Source organism: Drosophila gunungcola, chromosome 3R, assembly GCF_025200985.1.
Source record: "Drosophila gunungcola strain Sukarami chromosome 3R, Dgunungcola_SK_2, whole genome shotgun sequence".
In the NCBI taxonomy this organism is placed as follows: domain Eukaryota; kingdom Metazoa; phylum Arthropoda; class Insecta; order Diptera; family Drosophilidae; genus Drosophila; species Drosophila gunungcola.
In genome coordinates, this window is record NC_069139.1 from 26,855,388 (window position 1) to 26,881,522 (window position 26,135).

At 39.7% G+C, this 26,135-nt stretch overlaps 1 protein-coding gene across 1 annotated transcript in view; it reads left to right on the forward strand.

Moving 5' to 3' along the window:
* LOC128252530 (uncharacterized) overlaps positions 1 to 26,135 on the forward strand; it is a 110,629-nt gene that overhangs the window by 50,055 nt on the left and 34,439 nt on the right. Inside the window, 2 exon segments of the mRNA XM_052980312.1 lie at positions 14,986 to 15,118; positions 25,957 to 26,095. Coding sequence (XP_052836272.1) covers positions 14,986 to 15,118; positions 25,957 to 26,095 — 272 coding nt within the window.

The following is a 26,135-nucleotide window of genomic DNA, read 5'->3' on the forward strand; positions in this document are numbered from 1 at the left end:
AAACGAATCGTAACGTGGAAATTGCCGGCGCCGCCACTGTGTGAATGCATTTTAAAGTAAACGCCTCGCTTTTGTCATTTTAATTTTGCGGATTTTCCCATTTTCATTTCATGCCAGTGTCTTCTCCTCTTCCCATTTTCCTCAAGGTTAGGCCGTTTTTTAATTGAAAATGTTCTGGCAACTGCCAACTGACAAGCTGTTACTGATACTGCCACTTTTTAAAAGCTTTAAGCTGTGATGAGAAAAAATACGGTGTGGAGAGAATTAAATTCTGGACAAAGAATATTATAATTTGATATTATCAATTTTCAAACAGTTTGCCATCTCACATTTAATTTTAAAAATATCGTTGTTATTACAACATAAATAATTAAAGAATTAGAAATGATTCTTAAACCATTTTCTGCATTTCGGACTAAAAAACCATTAATTGATTAAAAATCAACTTATTTTCCAAAGATAATATTAAATACCCACTAGGGAACTTAGTTTTTTTTCTTCTGTGTATAGACAGCAGTGAGTTACCGAACTAAACTTAAGCCGGGTTCACCAGTTCACTGGGCCCTCCTCACATGTTGGCCATTTATCTTGCTCAAGGTAATAAAATGTCTATAATTAGTCATTTAATATACAGATTTCCGTTTTGCGTCAAGGGGCGAAAACTTTGGCCGGGCATCTGCTTCCTGGAAAACCGAAGGAAAAAACCAAGGAACACCCAACGAGAATTGAGAACAAAGTTTTTGCCCCGACTCACATGTGGGCAGTGTTCTGCAGAGTTGCGGTGGAGGTGTTGGTGGAGTAATTTAAGTACAGCGAATGATAAACTACTAAGCAGCAGACTAGCCGACGAGTTGGGTGGCCCAGAGCTGAGTGCCCGGACTGCCTTGGCGAACCTAAATAAATGTGCAATTAAGAGCTGCTCGCCTTAGTGTTGGACCGCACAATTTGCTGCCAACTTTTGCCCAGTCCACATAAATACTTATGGGTATATGCAAACACTGAGCGAAATGTGCACCTATAAAATCCTTCTTAACCAAAAGTAAAAATCTGAACAGCTGTATACATGGCGGTGCTACCGAGGGGGCTTTATTTAATAGAATCCATAAAAAAGACCGCAAAATTTTTATTCAACGCTAGCTGTAAAGCTGTATCAAATAAGTACCTAACAATATTTCATATTTATATAGAAAATATATTTAAGATTTTAAGGAACTACAATTTTTTTTAACTTTACCGGATATTTAATATATAAATCATTACAAATCTGGAATCTTAAATGATTTTAACCAATTTTAAGAGCATTACAATGAGTAAATGGGTAAATTAAGCATTATTTCTATGCTGTTTTAATATTTCTACAAAATATTGTAGTTTATATTATATGTACTGTAACCCACTTAATTTAATTTCTAAGGTATGTCACTTTTTTTGATGTGTAACTATTGTGTGTGGCTGTGTGCGCGTATAAAGTTTTCGCGTCTGTGTGTGTGGGCACTTTTAACGTAATATGCTGCCGCTTGCCTGCCTGAGCTATGAGCATTTTTATAATAAATCTTGGCGCTTCCGTTTTTGGTTTGCAAACTTCCTGTTGGCAACGTCTTTAGTAGCCGGTGCTGGCAGACAGCAGGACCGAGGAAAATGTAGTCGAGGATCCCAACCCAAACCAAACCAAACCAAACTAAACCGAAAAGAAACCCGAATGCTCTGTGATTTGCACGCAACATATGGACTGCGCTGTATCTATATCTTTGGATATATATCTGGCAGTGGGTATGCAGCTGCAGCAGCAGCAACTTCAGGAGGAAATAAATCTTCAAGTTTTTGCTTTATTGCAGTTGTCCGGCTCTACATCTCACCCCAGCTTCAGGCAACTTATTGCGTATTCGCCCTGTCTGACGGAGGCTTTGGGAGAACACGTGTTTCAGCCGGCCGCATTTACATAATCTACAGTTAGTACAACCTTTTCGGACTGACGCACGCACTGTTTATTGCCTATTGTGCGTACTTGTACCGCGGACACATTAACGAGCGCTCAAATAAATTTTAATGTCTTTTAAATGATTTCCTGGGTGGCCTCAAAAAGGGCTTGATCTATGGCTCCATCGCTCCCCGTTTCTGACACCACTTAATGGCCAATATTCTACGTGTTTACGAGCCCGCTTTAGAGGCTAAAAACGCGACTTAGTGGAGCATTCAAGACCAACCAGGCGGTGAAAGATCCCACATAAATACACAGTTTGGGCAGAACATCTGCTTCAGCTGCAGTTGCACATTGAATTCACTCGTTGGATGTGAATAAAACCTTTTGGTGGTGGGCGAAAAAAATTGAAAGGAAACAGAAAGTACACGTGGAAAATCAACAAAAGCTGGGCGAAACAGAAAAGTCGGGCTTAAATGTCGTCTGTCAATATACATATTTATGCTGTCTGCTTTTCGACTTTTTTTTGTTATTTCTTTGCACTTATTGCTTGATATTTCTGCAGCCGCCGGAAAAAAATGCATTCCCCGGCCCATTCAAGTTGAGACTGCCAGTGGTAACGACATTTTTTAAAGGAATGCCACCAATTGTGAACTGAAATTCCGCTTCTCTGCTCAAGCTTTAGTCCTCGGAGGTGTCGAACGCTCAATAGGCACTTGTCCCTGGTATAAACTAACCTCAAGAGTGTCATTACGCAGTCTCTGAAGTTGGGAGCCACAAAACCATCTGAGATTATGAGCATTTGGATTAAGGAAAGAGAAAATAGATTATAAATATTTTCAGCATTTCATTTTTTCGTAGTTTGTTTTCTCCTTACTTAATACAAATAATTAGTTCTTGTTTTTTACATTATTAAAATATTTTTTTAACAAACAAAACAGTTTTAAAACAATGATTTTGAGGGTGCTATTAAGGCATGAATGATTATATCAGTTAACGAATTTTATGACAAATGAAAGTTGGCAGCTTTTTCAATTTCGTTATGAATTGTCTCAAAGGGTTATACCATCACAAATTAAAGTTTTTATCTGCTTTTTTAATTTGGTTATGAATTGTCTTATAGGTTAGGCCCAGAAATTTCCTAAATAATTAATAATAATATTTTGATAGCCCACAGTATTAAAGTGTTCATAATATTTATATTGCATACTTTAAGTATTTTAACTTCCTCTCAGATGGCAACGGGATCAAAGCGTAAATTATGAAATATTTTAATTCAAAAATCTGGCCAGGCTTTGAGGCTTTTCCTGATTTTCCTGCTTTTCCGCTGACCAGCTAGCTCGGTCCGGCGTATCCTGTTTGTCAACCAGCCAGCCCGACTTCGCAGCCTTTGTCTCCTCGGTGCCCGAGTTATGGCTGCTTTTGAAAACAAAATTAGAGGCAACAAAAACAAGCTGGAGGACGAAATAAAAACCGAAAAAATTGTAATGCAAATTTAATTAGGTTTTAAGTGCTTCGGCGAGGACAGCGCAGGCGACGCTCTTGTTGTTTCTGCTGTGTCTTGTCAAATATTTACTTTGAGAGCGACGGAAAATAACAACCAAAAAGGTTGGCCATTCCGAAACCATTCAACTCCCCCGCAACAAGAAGGTAATGAAATTGTTCGCGCCGAGTTTTGAAACAGTTTAAAGTTATTACGCCCGGCTACGTGTCCACCGGCGGAAAAATTGATTTTTTCAAAAGCTGGTTTAAAGTTAGATTTGAAGTGATCCGGGAACCAGGGCCCAAGGCAAATATTTGGACGGGCTTTGGCATAATATTGACTTTAGTGTTTCTGGCTTGCTAATTAGCGTGACCCGCATCACATGTAAATCGAAATGCCAGTAGTGAAATACAATTGGTTTATTGTCTGGCAAAAGTTTGTCAATGAAAGTTTTTAGCGCCCCGGCAAATATGCAAATATTTGCTCAACTTTATTAAAATTCATTTTTGTCATTCATGGCGGTGGGCGAAAACTCTTGACAATAATTTTGCCAAGTTGCTGCTTTCAATGTGGGCACGTAGGCATTCAAGGAATTTTTGTGCTAAGCGGCAATAATTGCAAATTCCACTGCAGCACACACACACACACGTACACATACACACACACACATTCCCAGTACCCAGACCACGCCCCCTCTCACACAAGAACCCCAAGGAGGCGGAAAACTTTTGCCTTGTCTAACTGTCGGCAAATCGCAGAGCTCTGCGAAAATCTTTGCCAAAATGTTTGCCATAGGCATTCTGGCGAAAACTTTTTGAGGCTCTGGCATAAGTATGCTGCGGCTTTTTATATGGCCACACTGCATGCGGCTCTGTAAATTGCACACATTGTAATCTATGACACGCCCACAACTGCACACATGCGTTACAAATGGGGGCGGAGTAATTAAAACTGATTAACAACAGCTGAAATCCCACCATGAATGGGATAATGCCAATATAATGCCCATTCGTATGGCTTCAATTAGTGCAGCGAATCAGCGAGTTTTTTTGCCTGATGCAAAGCATTGTTTTTATGACTTGATTCTGGATACAGTGGAACCTCATATGCATACTTTTTTGGCCGGCAATTTGGAAACTTTTTGCTGCTAAATTAAACATGCGACTTATACTCTTTGAACGCGGTCATAACAAATTGAATTATTTAATTTATTGGCTGCGAAACAGGGTGCATTTGGTTGGGTTGCTTAAATGAAAATTTGAATAATTTATGTCTCATTTTTCATTGCCAACTATTTTAATTACATCTACTGTTTAATCAGGACATACAGTTTTGTAAGATTACAAGTGAAAAGTCCTAACAAACTAAACTTAATTAAATTCCGTTGCTTATCAGTTCCGAAAACATATTGAGATTAAATTTAAGTTTTAAAATTTAATCAGTTGCCAATTGCGAGTAAAATAATTTAGCTGAACAAAATGAATGGCTCTTCATATAAATGTGTTTAAATATATATACATACACGTTTTTATTTTAGGTGCTAACAAATTGGTAAAAATAAAATGGCTTAAGTAAAAAAAAAATAAGTCTTATTCAATTGTCAGCACTAAAGGTTAAAGTACGCCACTAAATTAACAATTAACATTTATATATTAGTCAAAGATATACAAGTAATAACATTGTCAATGTAATTAATTAATTAAAAAAAATATCATTTGTATAAAGGTTACCAATCAAATAATGTATCAAAGGATCCTTGTTCATATTATTTAACAGTACATCAAACGCTTAAATTTTGGTGTTAAAAATGCTTTTATCAGAAATAAAGATGATTTCAACAGATGAAAAATAAATTCTTTTTTTAACCACATGTAGAAATAAAATATAAATGGCCCTTTATAATTTGATGTTTAACTCTTTGTTAAAATAGAGCATTAAGTAGAAATGTTGCCATTGCAGTCTTCACTGAATTGTTTTTCTGCAAACAGTATAATTAAGCTGACTGAAAATCCCCTCTCCCCCTGAGGCCCCTCTTGTCCTTTTTGTGTAACATTTGTTTTTTGCGGAAGTTTTTATGAAGCCACTAAATTATGCGGCCCACACAGTTTTGGCCGGACTGTCAATTGGCGCTATTATCATCGCTAGCGCGATTCCACGCACACAAAGCGCTTTTGGCCAGGAAAAAAGGCGAACCTATTGAGTTGATAGACATTCCGCTCAGTAGTCAAGCAGCGGAAACGTTACGTATGCGACCCGTGAGCCGACTGCCTGCCAGTCTACCAGTCTGCCAGTCTGCCAGCAAACATAACTAACAGTTCAGTGCACACACTTTGCTCCGACTCTGGATTTTCGGGTCTTCGAGCTCCGAGCAGCTGCTCCAATTGCGACGTGGCCCAGGCGCAAAAAAAGGATAGCCAAAGGTGCCAATTGTTTGCTGGTATGCGGGCACGTATGTGTGAATTTATCGGTTGACATGACAATGCAGCTGCAAAATGCTGGCTTCGAACAGCACTTCAATATGCTGCCAGCCAGTGTCGGAGTGCCATAGTTCCCTAGTCCCAGGACCAGAAGTAGGACCAGGACCAGGACCACTGCCATTGCCATTGCCAGTGGCCAACTCCTCCTGCGGGCTGCCAACTTCCCCTCTGTCTTCCTGGGCCCATGCCATGCCATGCTATTGCATCCCGACTCCTTGCTCTTCGATCCCTTGTGTACGAGACCACCATTAGGTGGGATGGCAGATCTGGGCAAGCTCTCTTGTACTTTATGCCTCGACTAGTTCTGGTGTCCGAAGAGTCGCTTTTTTCCAGCCAACGGGCTTGCAGAGGGTTGATTGACGAATCCGGGCAGTTTTTTCATTTTGATGACTACGGTTAGCGATGCATATGCATAAAACAAAGTATATAAGTTCATTTGCAAAAGGCCAGAGTTACTTTTTATTATATCCATATCATAAACCATCTAGAACTAACTCATTAATAAATATACAAGCACTTAAATAGGCTGTATCCAACAAATAATTGTTACAGCAACTAAACTATTGCTACATGAGTTTTAAGCAATATTAATATTAAATATTAAAGTATAACACAAAAGTATCAAAATAAATCTTATGTGGTTTAAAAGTAAGACAATTCGGTATATGAAACTAAAAAGTAAAGGGGTTATATAGTTTAGTGTTGAATGTAAACTTATAGTTTAATACTGTCTGTAGTTTATTTTTAAGTCACACTTATCAAAAGAAAACTTTCATTTTTTTTTTGGGGTAGCACTAATGTGCTTAAAATTAAGTGCAATAGGTATAAGTGGAAAATATTTAAATGTATTTTCGTAAGTAGATTTTATTTTACATAGTTGTTTATTTTGTAGTTAAAGTGTGTCATAACTTTGTAAATTCTCGTAACTATAAATACTTCACTATACCTGAGTTCTTACGATTTCATAGTGTCTTTGATATAAATACTAGAATTTTGTTATGTTTTCAACAAATCACGTACTATTTAGCATACATTTTCGAAATTTCTTAGGGAGTTCCATTGTCTTGTCTCTGCTGAAGCGACCCTCGCTCTGGCACATGGTTTTTCCAGGGCAACTTTGTTGGCAGCGAGGGCGAACACCTCTAATGCGACCTCAACGTAAAATAATTGCTGACCAAAGTGCACTCAAATGCAGACACATGGCCACACGTGATGACCAATGCACTTCGGGTCAAATGTACACATTGCGAACGAGTCGAACAACGACGACGACTTCTGCCACGGCAAGGGGAGGCGTGGGGGAGTGGCAGGGGGCGTGGCAGTGTAAAACTGGGCCGTCGCAAGGCGGCGGCAGTTCGTAACTGTTGCCCAACTCGTTATTCTTACTTTTTCGGCCTGGTCGGTTTGAAGAAAAGCCCACTCTGTAATTGATGTAATCCCTGGCATCCGAGGCATCAAACTACACAAGGCTGCGAACTGGAGGTCAGTGTTTTTGCGGTCGGCATCTGAACTACAGCCAGTTGATTCACAAGCCTCGGGCCAACACCGCCTGGCCTTTTGGCCAGATCAACCGGAGAAAGCTTGAAATTCTCTGCCTTAAGACCCAAGTTCTTTTGACTTTAAGCACCTACCTCGCCCATATTCACTCATATCGATTTCCATGTCCGTGCCTGTGCCTGTGCCTGTGCCCCACCAGCGATGGGAAATCAATAACCCAACGCCCACTCATCTGCGACAAGGCCGAAGGTCAACAATAATGTAGACAGGCAGCGGCGTGCCTGCTTGTCAGTTTGTTATTTCTTTCCTTGTTTTACGGGGGCAACAAAGAAGTAAAAGTATTTGCGACTGCCCCACTTTTGTGACTGCTATCATGACTGTCACGATTGCTACTGCTCTTGGCCCTGGCATTTTATTTATCATGTCGAAATTGAATTTGTGTCTGTTGACTCGGGCCATCAATTGACATGCTAATTGCCGAGCTCTAGCCAGGAGGAAAGTGGATGAAGCGTCCCTAATTGCAGGGCTATGCAAAATTTAAGAACAGAAAAATTACTCTGCTAATTACGGAGAGGGAAAATACGAGTGCGAGGTGTATGCGCAAAATGGGCTAACACATTCCCTGAGGCTGTTGTGAGCCTTGTTCTTCTTGCTTCACTAAGCTGCATCAAAAATGCAGCCTTTGGCGAAGATACTCAGAGGGTACACAAAGAAAAAGATTTTGAAACATCAAGAATTTGTGGAATACTCACATTTTGAATTACGGCCATTACAAGAAAGTCAAGTTCTTATTATTGACTAATAACTAGTGATTCATTATTAAGATAAATATTTTTTTAATAATGAACAGTATTGATTAAATTTCTGTTTATGTTTTGTTATAATTTGCTTGTGATCATTGAGAAAACTTAATCCTACAGTATTTTTTTCACCTACAATATTCTTTACTTGTCTATTCTTACCAAAATGTTCTTATTTATTATTAGTATTGATTTACTTAACTTTAATAATTAGGAAAAACTTAAAAACAAGCTACTTTTGTTATTTATCAGATTCAATCTATTCTTATTTGGTAATAATAATAAATACAAGTTACATACATACATACCAAAATCCTTTAGGCCTTAAAGGAATATATTTTTCTTAGTGTGGCAACAAAACTCCCCAATTCGCCATTCTCACTGCCTTCGAATCTGAAAGGCGAAAATTGAACAAAGGACTTTGTTTGTTTTTCAACTAAATTAGTGCAAATAGTGCAAACACACAGATACAGCTGCACACACGCCGCAAACAAAACGAGGGCGTGGCACTGGCGCCGCTCACCTGAGAACGTGAGATCCTGAGGCTGACGATGAAAGCTGGGGCTGCAGCAGTGCGACTTTACCTTGTGCCACTTAGGCACTACGGCAGCGGCAACAACAATGCTACCGGGCTGTTGTTTTTAGTGGCATTCACTTTCCCGCACACACACACCCATGTACCCACATGCGACACACTCACCCAAGTGCGTGGCATTGTCTGGCATTTTGTTAGCTTGCGATTTGGGCGCTCAAAAGTATGCTATGCTGGCTATTAACTTTCATCTCAATTACACAAAAGTACGGAAAGAATTAATTTAATGCTTTGAAAAAAAAACCGGAGAAACAAAAGTTCTTAACTAGTCGCTTAGTTTTATTGATTTTAATATTTAACAAAAGTTGTTGGCTTAAATTAAGTGAAAATGCATGCTCTGCCATATGTGTAATATCAATTTGTTTTGCTAAAATAAAATTACAAATAATTTCTTTACGTGTACGTCGTGAAAGACGCTAACACAGTATCGTGCATATATGCACACATATTTATTTAAGGAATTTTCCTACACCCAAGACAACAATAGCAATGCAACAGCAACGACTGACGCAATGGCACGTTTATGCCACACGTGACCTGCTTTAGCTTGGCTCTAGCTTTCGGCCAGGGTCGGCATCAGTGGCTGCCTTTACAGTCGCACACTATTTTTACAAGTGTCTACAGTTAAGTGCTCACAAGCACACACACACACACAAGCGGCCATCCAGGACCTGCAGAAATTACCATGCTCAGGACTCGTCGTTGGCATCCCTGCGGTTGTAGCGTGAAACAAGAAGAAAAACTTTGGCGCTCTCTTAAACAACAACAACCGAACACACACCCGAACACACTCGCACACACACTCACAAACACATACACCGCCAACGAAAACAAGAAGAGGAAAATGTATAAGCCAAAGCGCAGCAAAAGCGTTGCCGCGAAAGTGGAACGTGGAAAAAGGCAAGCAGCCCAAGTCAAGTCAAGCTAAGAAGCTGCCGTGGTCTTACACTGAAATTGAGATTTCAAAACAATTTAAAAACAGAAATATGTACATATAGGTAAAAAAAACAAATAAAAATACTGTTGACGAAGCAAGAAAACACACTCCGATGAAATCTTTAAGTCTGTAGCGGATTTTATGCAAAAAGCGTTTAATGGAGATCTTTTTTTTAAGCATACTTTGTTAATTAATCTGTCATATAAATTATTAAACATTACAATGTCAAGTTCAATTTTAAAAAAATGTAATGATAAGGTTTTGTTTAGTGCAGCCTCATTTTATTTCTTTGAATGTAAAGGTATCCATGCATATTTTAAGCTTTAGAGACAACGTTTTTTCACCAAAATCTTTTAATTTCAACCTCCGATCTTAAGATGGTTTTTATTCAAGTGTGCTGCCATAGCCATGGATTTCATTATGCGCATTTTCTACAACTTTTTGGAGCAAGGCGCGTTAGCATTGCATACTTTTAGGCGCTCATGCCATGCCCCTCCTGCCGCACTGTGTTTTGTGTCGAGCTTTTGCGCAGACACTGAAATGCAATTTGCATAAGTTTCACAGCTTCTTTCGTTTATATAGGGCGAGCGGGCTGGGGCCGGCGACTTTTCTATATAAATATAAATACTATGTGCATAACCCAAGTGCGCCGAACGACGTGCCGTAGTCGCCGTAGTCTGTATGTGTGTATATGTATGTGTATGTGTCTGTGCCAGATATCCACATCCACTCCTTGCATCTGTGTAGTCGCCTTGGTGCGTGCTAAGTATGTGTTGCCTAGCTGTTGGCAATTTTCATAGGAGAAAAAGTATAAAAAGGACGGTTGTGCAGCCAAATGAAATTTGTGTTTGTTTTCTACTTTAGCCAGCATAAAAAGTGAAATGACACTGGGTAACGCAGGAAAAACGTTACCGTAGCATATAGGAACCAACGGAAATCAGCAGGAAATTCTCATTCCCTTGTTAAGATGTTTGCTTTGGTGCTTCCCTTGTGCATGTGTGTGAAATGTCGTTAATGTAGGTAAAGGTTACGCGCTTGAATATCAGCTTTTATTGATATCAGACAAAGGACAATGCTGGAGGGGTATTGATTCGATTGGCACAACAACTACATAATAAAAAGCTAATTTTAAATCGCTGCTAAATATTAAATGAATAATAAGCTTTTTTCCTTCTGTTTCAGAACTCATAATTTAATTCAGTTGACTTTTCTACCCAATGCTGAATAAAAATTTCAATACCTTATCTGTATTAGAGCTATATTCGTCTTGAAGTTCCGATTGCGAATAAAAAAATTCTCAAGGCATAATTGGACTTGTTAACTTTAATGCAATTCTTTTGCGGTCCAATCTTTAATTTATATGGTTTTAAAACTGTTCAACTTATTAAGATATTTTTGTAATAAATAAATTATTGTCAAGTACCACTTGCCTAAGCAAATTAATTTCAGTTGATAAACAAAGAAATTGCTGAAATCAATTTCCCAAAAATAGCTTCGCCTTCGATTTGCACTAATAGGTCCGAAATTGACCTATTTTGTCGCATGCACGACCTCACACACATATTTACCCCACGGCATACACGCGCGAGTGAGTGGAGTGACATTTGTCTATCCGAGCTGAACCGTTGCCGCTTGTGGCAGTCCAATCCGGTGACCTCAGAGCCCCAGAAGCAGCTTGCCACCGAAGCCGCAGCACGCGCCACTTTGTCCAAAATCCAGGCAGTTGGTTTTGCCTGCCTGATTCCGTGGTCTCTGGCCGGGAATGGGATTGGGAGGAGCTGCTCCGGCCATTCCATTCTCGATTCCCATGTGGGCCCCACGGGCAAATCACTCATTACACACTTACGCTTGCGCGACGCTCACGACGACGATGACGCTGACGAGCGGCAGGCTGATGATGGTGATGGTGATGGAACTTAAAAAGGAAAGGAGAAGAAAAAGGACGAAGGACTCGCAGACGAATGGCGGAGGCGGCGACGGAGGCGCATATCACAAATTATGTCAATTTGCTGCAACAGCCCGCCAGCCTTTGGGACCTCGAGACAGCGACAGGAACAGGACAAGCACACTGAGAAAAAAAAAGTGTAGAAAACAAAGGGCTTTGTTCTGCAAAACGGTTTAATCGAAGTATAAGCAAAATGAGAAAGAAAAAGTATTAAATAAAAATGGAATTCAATTTATAAAAGGAAAACTTTCTTTTACCGATGTGTTTTAAGAATATTCTTTGTGAACGTGTTTGTTGTTTTGAAAGTAGACTTACTACCTAAGTAAATTATGTTTCAAAAATAAGTTTTAATTATTTTATATATATATATATTAAAGTAAATTAAATCTAGTGTACAAAACTAATGCTTAAAAGAGCTGGCTCTGCGGTCCTCGACTTAGTTTTATTATAAATTTAATTCTTAAAAAAATTAAAGTTTTATAGGCGAATTATATGAATTGACGATCCAAATCCACAATCATTACTTACCAAATGTGTTGTCGCCTTAACAAATAAGAGCTGTGGGTTATTAAGTTTAATGAACGACGTTTTATTAAATTCTTTCAATAAAAACTTGTTGATTCTAAAAAAAACCAGTCGTGAATAACCAAAAATTTGAAATCAAAATATAGTTTTTGAAAAACACTGAACAAACAAGATCTGCAAAATTAAAATATTAATATATTGCGATCAATGAAATGGAAATGTAAAATGAAAGGATATTCTCAGTGCAGGAGCTTTAGCCAACTGATATAGAGGGCCTAACTCAGTCTGCTCGTCGAGCACTTGACATCTTACATGGGAATTACAAACGCACGAAAATTGCTACCATGTTCGGCGAAAGCCCCCTCACCAATACAGCTGTAGCTGTACCCCAACACATATTCATATACACATATATAGTACACGATGTATATCTGTCTGCTCGTCCGATTGCCAGTTTTCCAGCGTGGGCGAGTCTTTTTCGGTGGGTGGTTCTGGGTCGGCGTTTTCATGTGCAAATTTCTGTAGTGTGCCATAAATTATCCGACTGGGAATTGCTTTTCTATAAAACGTGCGCATATTAAATAAATGTCAACAATTTTTGGCATCGTCTGCAAGCTGAGCAGTGCCCCTGCCGCATTTCCACCTTTAAGCCCCCGTATTTTTATTCCTTTCACTCGTTTGGTGGCTGCCGAAATTAAATTACGCGTAACACGATTGTGAGGCTCACTTTTGGGTATTAATGAGCATCAGGCTGTAAAATAGGTTCATGATGGATGTGTTCGAGTTTCTGGGTTTTGACAGCTGGACAGGTGAGCAATTGAATTTTCAATTTCAAGCAACCAAATCGATTCGAATGAGTTTGTCGAACGTCAATCGTTGGCAAACATGTCTTTTTCTTTGATTTGCGTTGGGAATTAGATTGAAATTTAAATTCTTGGGGTAAATGGACTAATATATTGGGCACAAATGAGCATAAAAGAGTCCTCCTTTTTTTTAAGAAATTAAGCACAAATTTTAAGAAAGAAGCACATATTCCCTTTTTATAGATTCGGCATTGCTTACACTTGTACTGCACTTTTTAAAATAATTGTATGATATTTCAGGTTGATACACGTACTTAATACATATCATCTTAGTTTTTTTTTATTTTTTATATACATATCAAAACAAAGGAGAACCGATTTCCTCCAACAAGATGCAATGACTATAGTTTGCTTAAACTTTAAGTTACAAAATCCTATTCCCAGTAGTCCATTTGGTCTATTTTAGTTTACTCTATACTATCGTCACAACTTGATCCCATCTTTATCAATTTCCCTACTCATTGACAACTCTTTGATGGCTATTAATGTTTTATTCATCCAGCTGATTGATGGGCATGCATTTACAGTTCATGTTTCTCTTATTAATTTACGACTTGTGACGACACAACAAACTAACCAGCCAAGTCCCACCCCTTCGACCGCTTTGATCCTGCTCACGCCAAAGGACAATTAGGGGCTTTAACACTCGGCTGTGAAAGCGGGGAAATCGAAAATCAGCCGGCCAACTTTAATCCATTGTCATTTTGCCGGATTGGATGGGAGATGGGGGAAATCGGAGCACTAGATTGGATTGGGATTGGGATTGGGAATGAGTTTTAGCCATCCGGAAGCGACGACGATGCCCTTAGCATTTATCTATTTTCAGCGACATCAATTGGCAGTTTAAATGCAAAAGATGAGGCCGCCGTGAAATCGCAGACCGGCTATCGTCATCACCATTGTCGACGTCATCGTCGTCGTCGTTGTCGTTCTCGTTGGCTTCAATTTGGCATTAATATTCCCACTCACGTACTTGGTTGTGATTATGCGAGTACAACGATGAACGTCAGCGGCTATTGCGGTTGAAAGGAGGTGGGTGGTTGAAGGGATCTGGGTGGTTCGAAGGTTCCATGGTCGGGTGGTCCAATGGTTGAGGTTGTCGTGCGGTTGCCGCCTTGCGTGCTCCGCGTTTGTGGGACGGCAGTCTCAACGTGACACTTAAAAGGCAGCGTTTTGTTGACATTTGCTAGGAAATCGACGAAGGAGTCGAGTCGAGTCGAGTCGAGTCCGTAAGTAATTGTGGCAACACCCCAAAAGCTCAGCCCGGGCGCAGAGCAAAAAGGACATTTTCATATTGTGTTAATGACTTTGGCAATAGTTTTGTCATGACATTTCAAAAGTTCCACTCCACCTGTCGTTTCATTCAATTGCATTGGGTGGAAACGGTAATGATACACTAAGGGAAAAATAAGTCAAACTTTTATTGACAGCTTTTCAGTTCTGACCTAAACTATTGGGTCATTTGTTTGTCAGTTCAAGTTAATTAGCTATCAAGTCATTAATGCAAACTAACAACTAATATTCGAACTCTATTAGAAAATAATTAATTTTATAAAATGGAGTTAAATCTAGGAATAATAATCTTAGACATTTATTCTTGAAAGATAATGTTTTGCATTGATTTGAGCTGTAGATCTCTTGAACTACGTTTTTTTAATCTAATTGATTACTAAGAGAAACATGTCTTTTATGCAAACTCTAGGTAAAATGTTGGTTACATTTTTCGCTTAAGTGTAATTAAATTGTATTACAAATGAATAACTTAATCACGTGTTATTATTATTAATATGTCACGTTCTTTTGGAACGAAATCAAACTCATTCTGGTGTATTTTCATCCAAGTTAATAGCACTACCACTAAGACTCTGCCATTATTTCTTTCTAGACCACACATATATGATTATTTTACCGCAGTGCACTCATAATTGTGTTTCCCTCCCTCTTTCAGTTTCAACAGTGGCCGTAGAGGCCGTCCTGGGACGCACCGCATCCTTGCCGTGCGACATCGAGCCGGAGGCGAAGGACGATCGGGTGTACATGGTGCTGTGGTTCCGTGAGAGCGCCGGCAAGCCACTTTACAGGTAAGCAGGTGCCCCTTGCGGGGCAGTCGAATTTGAATCCAGGCTAGCTGGCAGGCACTGGCTAATTTTATAGTCTCTTTGAGAGTTCAAGTATGTGAATGTGTGTCGGTGCGGTTGACAGAAGTTCCGCCCTTTTCGGGGCTGGCCAACTGAGGCTACCTTTTGATTTATAAGACCCTCCAGAGGCAACTCCCTCCACTCCATCGACCCGACAGCTTCATGAGAAATGGCAGCAGTTCATAATTTTCAAATAATTTATTATTTTAATAACATCATCAATATCAACTCAACTGGAGTCGGTTCGTGTGGAGACTACAGTGAACGAAAGTTTTATTAGCTACTGAAGAACAACTTAAATGAAAAAAATTAATCTTTTGTTTTTAAAAATGTATGCATACGTTTGTCTCTTAATCTTTGTTGAATTTGCCATTGTTTTTGACTTTAATACAATGTATGGACTTTTGTAACTCGTAGATTCAATTTTCTCCTAGTGTAACTGCCGCATCAGCCTAGTCCTGGAACTCGGGGCCAGGACATGGCTCCAGGAGTGGGTCAAAGCAAAACAAAGCAACGGCATGCCAGGCAGGCCAAACAGGGCGACATGGGCTCATATATTAGCCGCAGGGCCCCAGTCAAAGGACATCCGAGGTGAAAAGCGGGGGCAGCAAAATAATGGCATCCAAAGTGAAAACTGTTTTGGCGGCAACTTTGATTGTGGGTGAGGGAGGGAGGTGGAGCGCCATCCACACCCATGCCCACACCCACACCCACACCCACCCACACCCACACCCACACTGATGTCCTCGAATCCACGCTGCTGTTATTTATAGAGCTCGCTGGCGAACGTGTGCTTAGGTTTAATATGTTGCACATTATAAGCAGACATCGATATCCTTTAGCCTTGTCAATTTTGCTTACATGTGCTTCCTTTTCAATATGTTGCCAGCGGGTGGACAGGGCTTTTCGGGAATAAGGACATAGACAACGACATGGGTATGGATATGGACACCAGTACGAATACGTACGTATACGAACGCACGTGTATCTCAAGGGCGAGCGCGAACTGTTCACGAGTCCTGCCGCCCAGGACTCTGATCCTTGTTGATGTTGTTGCTCCTGCCGTTTCGTGCACTCAATTGGAAGCAATAAATTTCAGAGCAGACAAAGAGGAAGAGATGGGAAAAGGAGGTGAGTGCTTGGACCAACGAAAACAAGCGCAACGGCAAAAAAACGGAAAACTAGAAAAATGTGGAAAACAATAATGTCGCAAAAATTTCCGACTTTATAACCAAAAATATCCGAAAGTGATTCGAATTCGATTTCCCTTGCAGGACAAGTGAGTGCACACAAAAAAAAGGAAAGGAAAGCAAGAAACAGGAATGAAATTTAAGGAAATAAATAACAGGAGCGAGAACAAGAACAACAGCAACAGCTGCACAACTGACAGGCAGAAACCAAGGGAAGGCTCCGTTTGAGCCAGGACCTGTACTGCGGCGTAAAATTGCCAGCTCTGCGTGAAATCGAAGGACACACAGAGGGGCAGCAAAGGCAGAATGGGTCTTAGAAAAGAATCAAAACCAAAAGCTTAAACCGAAAAGGCGCCGAAATTGAAAGCAGCATGTGAAGGGCGGCAAGAGTGGGTTGGGGTAAACTAGGACACTGAACGGGATCCCCAAGGTTTTCCACGCTCAGAAAAATTCCCAATCGTTTGGGAAAGTAAAATTATTATTATTATTATAATATTCTAAAATGTGTCTTTAAACGTGGTTGTGTCTTAATTCATTTTCATTTTAAAATATATGATTTTTGATGAAACAAACTTAGAGCTACAAAATTATTCGAACAGCTTAAGGAAAATGTTAAAAATGCTAGTTTTTAGTAATAACAAATTTCGAATGTTAAGGCTCTCAAACATTTTTTCAAGGGCTTTAAACATCCCTCTCATAGGCTTACAATATTGGTAACAAGTTGGGCCCAAAATTTTGCCTCTGTGTTGTACATCCTTTTTGTGGGCCAGGCATTGAAACATTTGCAAAGGCTCGTCACAGCTGGCAGCCTCACCTAAACAGGCCCGCACACACCTAAGCCCACAAATACCCTGAGCATAGTCCTGTCTAGCAGCTCCCCTGCATTTGACAGCTTTACACCCAGATACAAAGGCAAAAGCCAAGGCCCCCGAACAAAACGATGTCCTGCCCAGGAGGCTAAAAGCAAAAATATTAAAAATTATAATGTTAACTTTTGCTTTGTTGTTCGACTGGCCGACAAGCAGACAGTTTTTTCGGGTTAGGCTATTTTGGGTTTTAGGGTTCATTTTTATGGCTCGGATGGCTGGCTGGCCGGGATTTGTTTCTGCTGACTTTGACCCTTGGAATGCGATTTTCATAAGATTTTCATACATTTATTTGTTATGAATCGTGGGCGATATAGGCCGAAGGGGCGGGGGGAGGCGGGCGGCTTTGCCCTGCCATTATTAAAATTAACATTTGCCATGACAGCCACCTGTAAGGAGCGAGAGCGAGAGCCACGCTCTGTGGGTCGACAGGCCAACTGTCACGTTCAATATTGCAAGCCATCAATGGCATTGGCAGTCCGCCACGCCCACCGCCCCCGCCACCCGCCACCCGCAAAGCCTACATATTAAACAAAAGGCAAAAGGAAATGGCTACGAAAAGCAAACAAGAGCGCTGCAGTCGCCATTTCCCTAGCGACTGGGATTCACGCTGGGATCAATTGAAATGAAGCAATAAAAATATATAAACAGTAATTAAACTTAACTGCAATTGCACTTGCAATTGATGAGCAGCGCGGATTGATATGTTAAGAAAAACAAAGGTATATTTACAATAGTTTATTGTGGATTTCGTTGGGTTTTTATTAAACCCTTAAAAGGAACTTAAAATCGGAGGTTGTTCGGGCATTTGCCTAGAATATAACTAGATTTATTTTTTCTATCAATTCTCAAATTATTAAAGTCCTTTAAATACTTACAGTAATTGTAATACTCGTATTATCAGTAATTTAATATTTTGTTTCATCAGAAAAGCCTTAGACTTCAATCATTTTCAAGCATTCTACATAGTAAAGTGCATATTATAATATTATATTAAGTATTATTGCTAACAACATTTAAAATAAGATTTCTTCATAAAGTATATGTTTTACGACCAAAACCATTAGGCACTAAAATTAATAAATTATATTTGCTCTTTTTATCGGATATGCATATTTGGTTATTTCTCGATTAGGTTAATCGACGCACACAAACGCCGAGTAACAAATATACCCCCACTGCCTTGTGCAAACATGGAAGTTACAGTGGACTTTAAGCCGGGCCACAATCAAGGTTAATTGATTTTTAAAGCTCACCTGGCCGCCCGGCTGCTGGGTGCCAGCTATCCGTAGGTTCCGTGGCATGAATAATTAAATTCGCAGCGAGCACTGGGTCGAATTGGATTGGTCTGCTCTGCTCCGTTCTGGGCTGCTCTGCCCTGCTCCTTACTGCTCAGTTCAGGAGGTCTGTCTGTCAAAAGCGGATAATCTGAGTGGCACGCTAACTGCCATAATCGCCGGCAGCCGCCTGCCAAGAGCCCCATAAATACGGACTGAGCCGGGCGGCGGGCAAATCCGGATGGAGGGGGCAATCGAAAGTGCATTCACTCCACTAAAGCTGAGCCGTGTGTGTATTTGGCTGGCTGCTTGAGCATCGGTCTGCCACAAAAGTAATAAACCACAAAATGGTATTCAAAATGGCTGGCAATAAGGGCCAACGCCGACGGAAGCGAAGAGAACCTGGAGATGGCAGAATCTCGGCCTGGAGTAGGATATCGCTACACTCTGAATAATCATGACTATTGATTTTACTAAATTTCGGAGGGTTAAATCAACATGATAGATGAGAAAATAAGAATTGCAGCATTAAATATGTTTTAGTATCTACCTACTAAAAATAGCATATTATGTATTTTTTTGTCAAAACAAATAGAGAATTAAAAAAATTGACAGGCAGTCTTTAATAAAACAAAAGAGTTTTACTTAAATTGTATTTTCAAAAATTATAAACGTTAAATAAAGTAAAATTAATATTTACTATCATTTTTAAATAAATTCCCTGCTTTGGGAAAGCATTCAGTCTGAGAAAACCTTTTTCAAATCAAAAACAAATAAATAAGCATACAAATATTTTGTTTGGAAGCTTAATTACTGAACCATACATTGGTATTTAAAAAATATTTATTTAAACACAGCGAATCGAATATTTTTTCTGAGTGTGGAGAAGAGGACAGCCAAAAGTCGTGGCCCAAAGGCAATTAAGTCGAGTGCATTTTCGGGCCATTTTACGAGCGGTGGGGCGGCTCTGTAGTCGCACTTGCGCGAATTTCAGGTTAGATGGGATATTTAAAACTGTAATTAAGTTTCAAATGTATATGCAATTGTGTGGGTGTACGTGTGGCGGGTGGCAGGTGTGCGGATGTCCGTGTGTGGGAGCGGAAATGCATGCGGAGCATGCAAATCGATTTGGGCGCCACTAAGCTCTGGTTTCCACCGCCGACAGAGAAATGCCAACGTCGGGATTTTCTTTGTCGGCTCACCACTTGGTCACAGTCGGAAATGGTGGTCCAATCCTTCCACTGATTGCGCATTCGAAGGCAAGCGGCCGATTACCGAACTTCTCTCCATCGTCATGATTAACTTTTAATGACTTCGATTTCGGTAATTGGACGGAAGGAATTTGCCGTAATTGGAAAATTCTGGGAATTTAACATCATTGTATATTTGAACAATCTGTTCTTGTTTTAAGTTCCCACAATTAAGTATTTATAGTCATTTTAATGGACCGGAAAGTAAGCATCTGAATTCAATTGAGTTTTTACCAAAACCGCTTTTGTTGAAATTACCCCAATTTTATATTGACGAAATTGTACATTCAATATTTGTAATAGGAAATATATCTGCCTTTCAGGTTGTTTCCAAGATATTTTTAATGGTAGATACCTTTTCCAAGCTAAAGCAAAGACTTTTGATATGCTAATGAACTATTTGTTTAAAAGTATTTCGTATTTCTTTTTTCTCTCTAATTTGTGCCCTTTTTATTTCAACTCGAAATGGTTTGTCTGTTGTTATTGATATTTTATAAGCATTGTGAATATGTTATATCCTATTTCTATTTACCGACATGAGTCAGAAATCCTATCACTAGCGACCCTTTTTTCGAGATAATTTTTAGACCCAATCAAAATATTAAAATCTCTTCTCCAACTCCTAATTCAGAGTCTGAATGGCTTTTGGCCTGCGAAACCCTAACCTGCGGCAACACTCATGAAATACCGAAAACCAAATAGGCAAGCCCAAGATGAAAGTTTTATTTTGAATTTATTGCCGAATTTATTGGGCGACACTGCATAAATTTGAACTTGGCCACCGAGCACAACGAGGACGGCGTTGTTTGCGTTCTTTGTTTCTGCAGCTCTCTGCTTTTTTTCTTGGGTTCCTTCATATATTCATATGCTACAAATTATATAAGTAAAAGTTAAGAAGAAGATGAAGCGAAAACCAAACAAAAACCAGCACCAGCGGCAACAATGTGTGGAATGATGCCAACAAATGTCAACACCGTTCAGTGGAAAAGCGTGGTGCTGGGAAAATTGAGAGGGGGTGTAGACGAAAGGAAAACTGTTGTTGGCAATAACAAAAGAAATTTACAGATATTACACAGCATGGCTCCATAATAACACCAATACCCACACACAAAGAGGGAGTGAGAAAAAAAAAAAAACAAAACAAAACAAAACAAAAACAAAGGGGCAGTAAAACCATTTGCATACTTTTGTATGTATATGGGGGCGTGTAAACAGCCCCTTTTTTTGGTGCTATTATTGTTTCATATTTCTCTCGCTGCTACGTTTCTTTTGTTTGCCCCGATGTGTGTGGCTGTGTGTGGAAACCAATTTTAAATTTGTTGCCACTTTTGTCGAGTTACGGAGCATACTTTTTGGCGCTTCATCATGGAAACTCCCGCCCGTGCGATAGGGTTTCTTTATGCATAATTTGATACGGGCCGCCAGACAATGTGCTAGTGTACAATGTGCGAGAGCCCATTCTCACCTGTCTAATTTTGTCCGTGGATATGGATGTGGATGTGGATGTGGATGTGTATAAACCGCCCAAAGTGGGTCGTCTGTTGGCAGACCCTCATGCCCATATAGTTTATTGCCTTTGTCAAGCGATGCATAGTTGAATTCCACAATTTATGTACCCTGTAAGAAGGTTGATATGGCTGGGTCTCACATAAATCCGGCTTAGTCAATATTTCTAATATTAGGCCTCCTTAAAAAAAATCTTAAGTTCGGTTTTCAATAATCGTAATAAATAAATAAAAGCGCACCTTGTTGCAATCGCTCCTTACACCAAAGTTAAGCATTTGTTAAGTACATTGAGTCACTTTAAAAGGTGTCTAAAAGTATGCAAAAATATATTTTATATGAACAAGTCCGATTGATTATTTTAGAAAGATAGAGCTCATTTTTCACTGCATACTTTTAGGCACATTTTAAGAGATTCCAAAAGCTAAGTGATTCCTGTAGTAAATATATACAGCTGTTGTGGCACCTGCCTTTATTACAAATACAACTTAAAAAAAAAACGTATTGTTTTAACCCACTTTCAAGGCATATTTAAGATTTTCCAGTCAATTGTCATGAGTACATGGCAGTCGGGAACGAAATCTTCGCCAAAAGCGTTCCCACGACAGCAGCATCTGTTTAAACTGTCAGAAAATACCGACACACACACGGACACACACGCATACACCGACACGCTCTGACACATATTGTCATAAAATTATTCAATGGATATTGTGAGAGCAAAAGTTTTCGGTCCTTTTTTTTTTTATTATTTTTTTTTTTTTTTTGAGCTTTCCTGGCCCGTCCCCGTCGTAGCCCTTTTGCAATCTTTTTAAATAGGATTTTGTAAGCGTTACAAACTGAGGAGCGAACAAAAAGGAAAAACATTAAATGGCAATATGAGAAGCTTGCTTTGATATTGGATTTCGGGGCGGGGACCGTCGGTTGCGAATACTAAATGGTCGGGGGCGTGGTGGTCAAAGTTTATGCCAGGCCACCGAAAAAACCAGAGCGTAATTACCAGAGCAAACCCATGCGATGCCCAGTTCAAGGTCCGTCTCGCATCGGGATTTGTTTAAAGAACGCAGCTCATTCACTCGGCCCAAGATAAAGTGCTACCAATTAACGCAAAATAAATAAAACTCAACTAATTGTTGGAAAAAAGCAGACCATCGACAATGGAAAACTGAAAGAATGGGTGAGTGGAAGAAGGCCAATGTGAATGCGATAGATGCACTCACAGAAAGTAATGTGTTAATTAGAAAACGTTGAAGAAATGGTTTCCTAGTAAGAACATAATTTATATAAATATTTCTTAGCGTTTTAAAGTTTTCCTTAAGCTAAATTTGTATTAATTTCTTTTGTCTTTATTGTTAACCAGTTTCTCTAAAGTGTAGTATAGGTACATATAAATTTTTAAAACAATTATAAAATATTTTTTGTTTTGAATTTTTGATATAGTAACTTCAATTTTATGAGCAGCTATTTAAGCACCAATTATATAATTATAATTATCTCATTATTTTACAACTGTTTTTTGAAGAGTGCAGCGCAATCTCTTCAAGTGGACGTCGCGTGGTTGCGCCAACTTGTCTCCTATGCTTTCTTACTTTTGCCGGACTTTCTCCTCCTCTTTCTCCATCTCATGGCCTTTCTTCGTCTTCTTTCTCCCGCCCATTTATTCTCGTACCCTGCTCTGCGACGACAGTCAACATTTCTGCAACTGCCACCATGTTGTCTTTTTTTCTTGGCTTGGCCCATTTTTATTTTGCTCGTTGCTACTCGTTTGCTTTTCCCTGTTTGGCTGCTTTACAATTTTTACTGCCCGAGCATTTGGCGTTTATTTTTCTGTTTTCTGCCCTTTTCGACGCCCCCTGCTCTTAGCAGTTTTCTTGCTGCTCTGCTGCTCTGCTCATTGTGCAAACTTGGCATTATTGTTTCCTAAGGCCAACAACGGGAAAACACAACGTCAACAGAGGGCAAGGCGGGCCAGGAACAAGACCGGCGTATTCTGGACATATTTGGGTGACGGTGACGGTGATGGTGATGGTGACGGTGTCGGCAAAGGAAACTCCATTCCACCTTGCCTTATCGCCATTGCTCCTCCGCCTTTGTTGACTATTCGGCGTTTCTCTATTGTTTGCAAATGCGCAAAATTAAAAGCGGGAAAAGCGGCGAAAAGCGGCGAAAAGCGGGGGAAAGCTGGGCAAAGCTGGGGAAAGCGAGAACCTGAAACGCAGTTTTTAAAAGGAAATTTCCCAAGGAGTTCTCCGCACTCCGCAGTCCGTTATGTTTACATTTTCGCGCATATATTTAATTAGGCTAATTAGGGAACGTGCCCCGGGTTTGGGCAAGGCTTAGGACCCTCAATTTATTCGCCGCATGGCTTACTGCACTTTGAACACAATTAGAGGAATGGCCAAACACATGACAAGGCCACGGAGAAATGGCGAAAGGCGAATGGAGGCGGAGGCGGTCCCAGTGATAAGCATAAGAAATATGAGCACCGGATATAAATTGTGTCAGCGGCAAAATGATAAAAAACCACTTAAAGGCGCAAACAATACGGCCGCCGGGCGGAGGCCGCGAAGAATCCTGCCAGCCGGCACAATGACAAACCGCTCCGCTAACCGCAACTGGCTGGTGGGACAGTGGGACAGCGGGACAGGGGTTCAGGGGGCGGGGGAAGAGGGGGCGGGGCAAGGACCCACAGATAGCACAGACTGCACGACGACAGCGGAAACAACAAAAGGACACAACTGGCTATGACTGTGCAAAGACGATGTGCTGGTGTTTGGTTCACTAGAAAGCGGCACTCAAAGAAAAATATCTCAAATGCTAAACAAAATATATTTAGCCACGATTCAAAGCTTGGTTTATAAATTATAATAAAATAATTAAAAGCTCTAAATGTGAATTAATTGTCACTATAAACTATTTTTACTAATTCCTTAAATCTTAATTGTTAATTCTTTGTCATTATCGACTATTTTTACTAAATCCTAAACTCATATTTTTTTGAATAAATAACAAAATCATAAAATTAAAATAGCTGAAATAGACTCAATTCTAGCTGTTTAGCTTCTCGAGTACGTAAAATTTCTACATTTTAAAATTTGTTTTTTTTATTTTCCATTTATAATATAAATAAATAGAGCACTGACAATATCGTTATTTGCGTCTTTTAAAACATTTAACAACATTTTTAAAAACATATATAAATAAGTTATACCTAAACTTAGCATTTTTAAATTACCTTTTAACCAAAAAAATTGTTTTTCAATAAAAAGCATTATTGAATTACAAAAACAAAAAGAGTAAATTTATTAATTTAATTACTATATTTTAACCAGTTTCAAGTCTAACCTTAAGAGGTAAAATATATTTTTCTAAGTTGGCAAAGCATTATTTTTTGAGTGTCATAAAAAGAATTGTGAGAAAGCTTTGCCACCGCCAAGTCATTTACGGCGTGTCGCTGGGGGATTGGGTCGGTGGGCGGGGGACGGGGGCGGGGGGCGTGGCAACCTACCCTCCAGAACGTCCAAAGCCCTCAGACGGACATTAACAAATACAATAAAAGCGCCAAAGATAGCACGTCAGGCTTTTTAATGCGCAAAATTGCAAACGTTTGCTGGGTCTGTGCTGGGCTGCGAAAATAATGCGAAACGGAAGAAATTAGTTGCGTGCAAATTTATGCTCGGGGCTCGTTTTGTCGACCCCTTGGCTCCGCGGGTCATCGGGCACAGGAAAAGGGTCATTTTGTAGACGCGTGAAAATTCAGGCCCAGGCCACTTTGGAGGGTGTCGTTTTTTACAATTTTCCATTCAATATTTATGGTTGGCACGAGAAATAACAGCCCAAGACGGTCCAATAAGTTGCAGGGTTTATGTAGTGGCCTCTCTTGAGGTTTTAAAGCAGACTTTATACAAACCCAGCTACCAGCTACTTGGCTTGCAACTATGTATGTTTTCAGTTTCCCAGAGTTTAGCTTAGCTTAAGTGTTAAGTGGCATGTTCTGGCCCATAGTCCGTTCATTCTCTGGTTTCATTTCATTTTCCTTTTTATGACTACTTAGCATTACCATAGAGAGCCGCATGTGAGACCATTCGAATGTTTTCAGGTTTATGGCATTATTCTGATTCTATTTTTTATGTAGCTCAGTCCTCAGCTAAAGAGTAATAGCTAAAAAGTAATAGTAATAGTAGTATTAACCAAAAAAAATATGGTGTATATTTTTATGTGTAATTATTACTTTGAATTTCATTATCAAAATAAGAACTATTCAAACTTAAATCTTAAATATAGAAAGTATTTGTACAAAATGTTTGACTCTACATACTGCTGCTGATCATTAACTGGATAGATTATATCTTTAAATAGTGAAAAAATACTTTCAGTCTATCGCATAGAGACACTGATTTAAATCATTTCCCTCCCCATAAGGGCGATCCGTTTTGTATGTACAAAACATAAGGTCAACCCCTGCGGTCATAGCCCATTGCAAACTTTCACATCGCATTAAAATTTACGACCTTGGCTGCGACATCTGAAATGCTCTTGGAGGCACTTGCTGACACAACTTATCGTCAATATTTTGGTTTATTTCCCTTTATTTACTTATTTTTTGCATTTCCCCTGCGGCAATTAGATGGAGATAACGAAGGAGGAACTACTTAGGCAACTTTTAACGTTTCCGCTCTTTTTTTCCCTTTGCAGCTTCGACGTCCGAGGACGACCCTTCGAGAAGGCCCTGTACTGGTCGGATACCAACTCATTTGGGCCACGTGCGTATTTCGTTACCGGACAACAGCCGGCCAAGTTATCGGTGGACAACATTCAGCTGGATGACGAGGGCGTAAGTGGCTCAAGCTGGAACATTACCACCCGAAAACTGC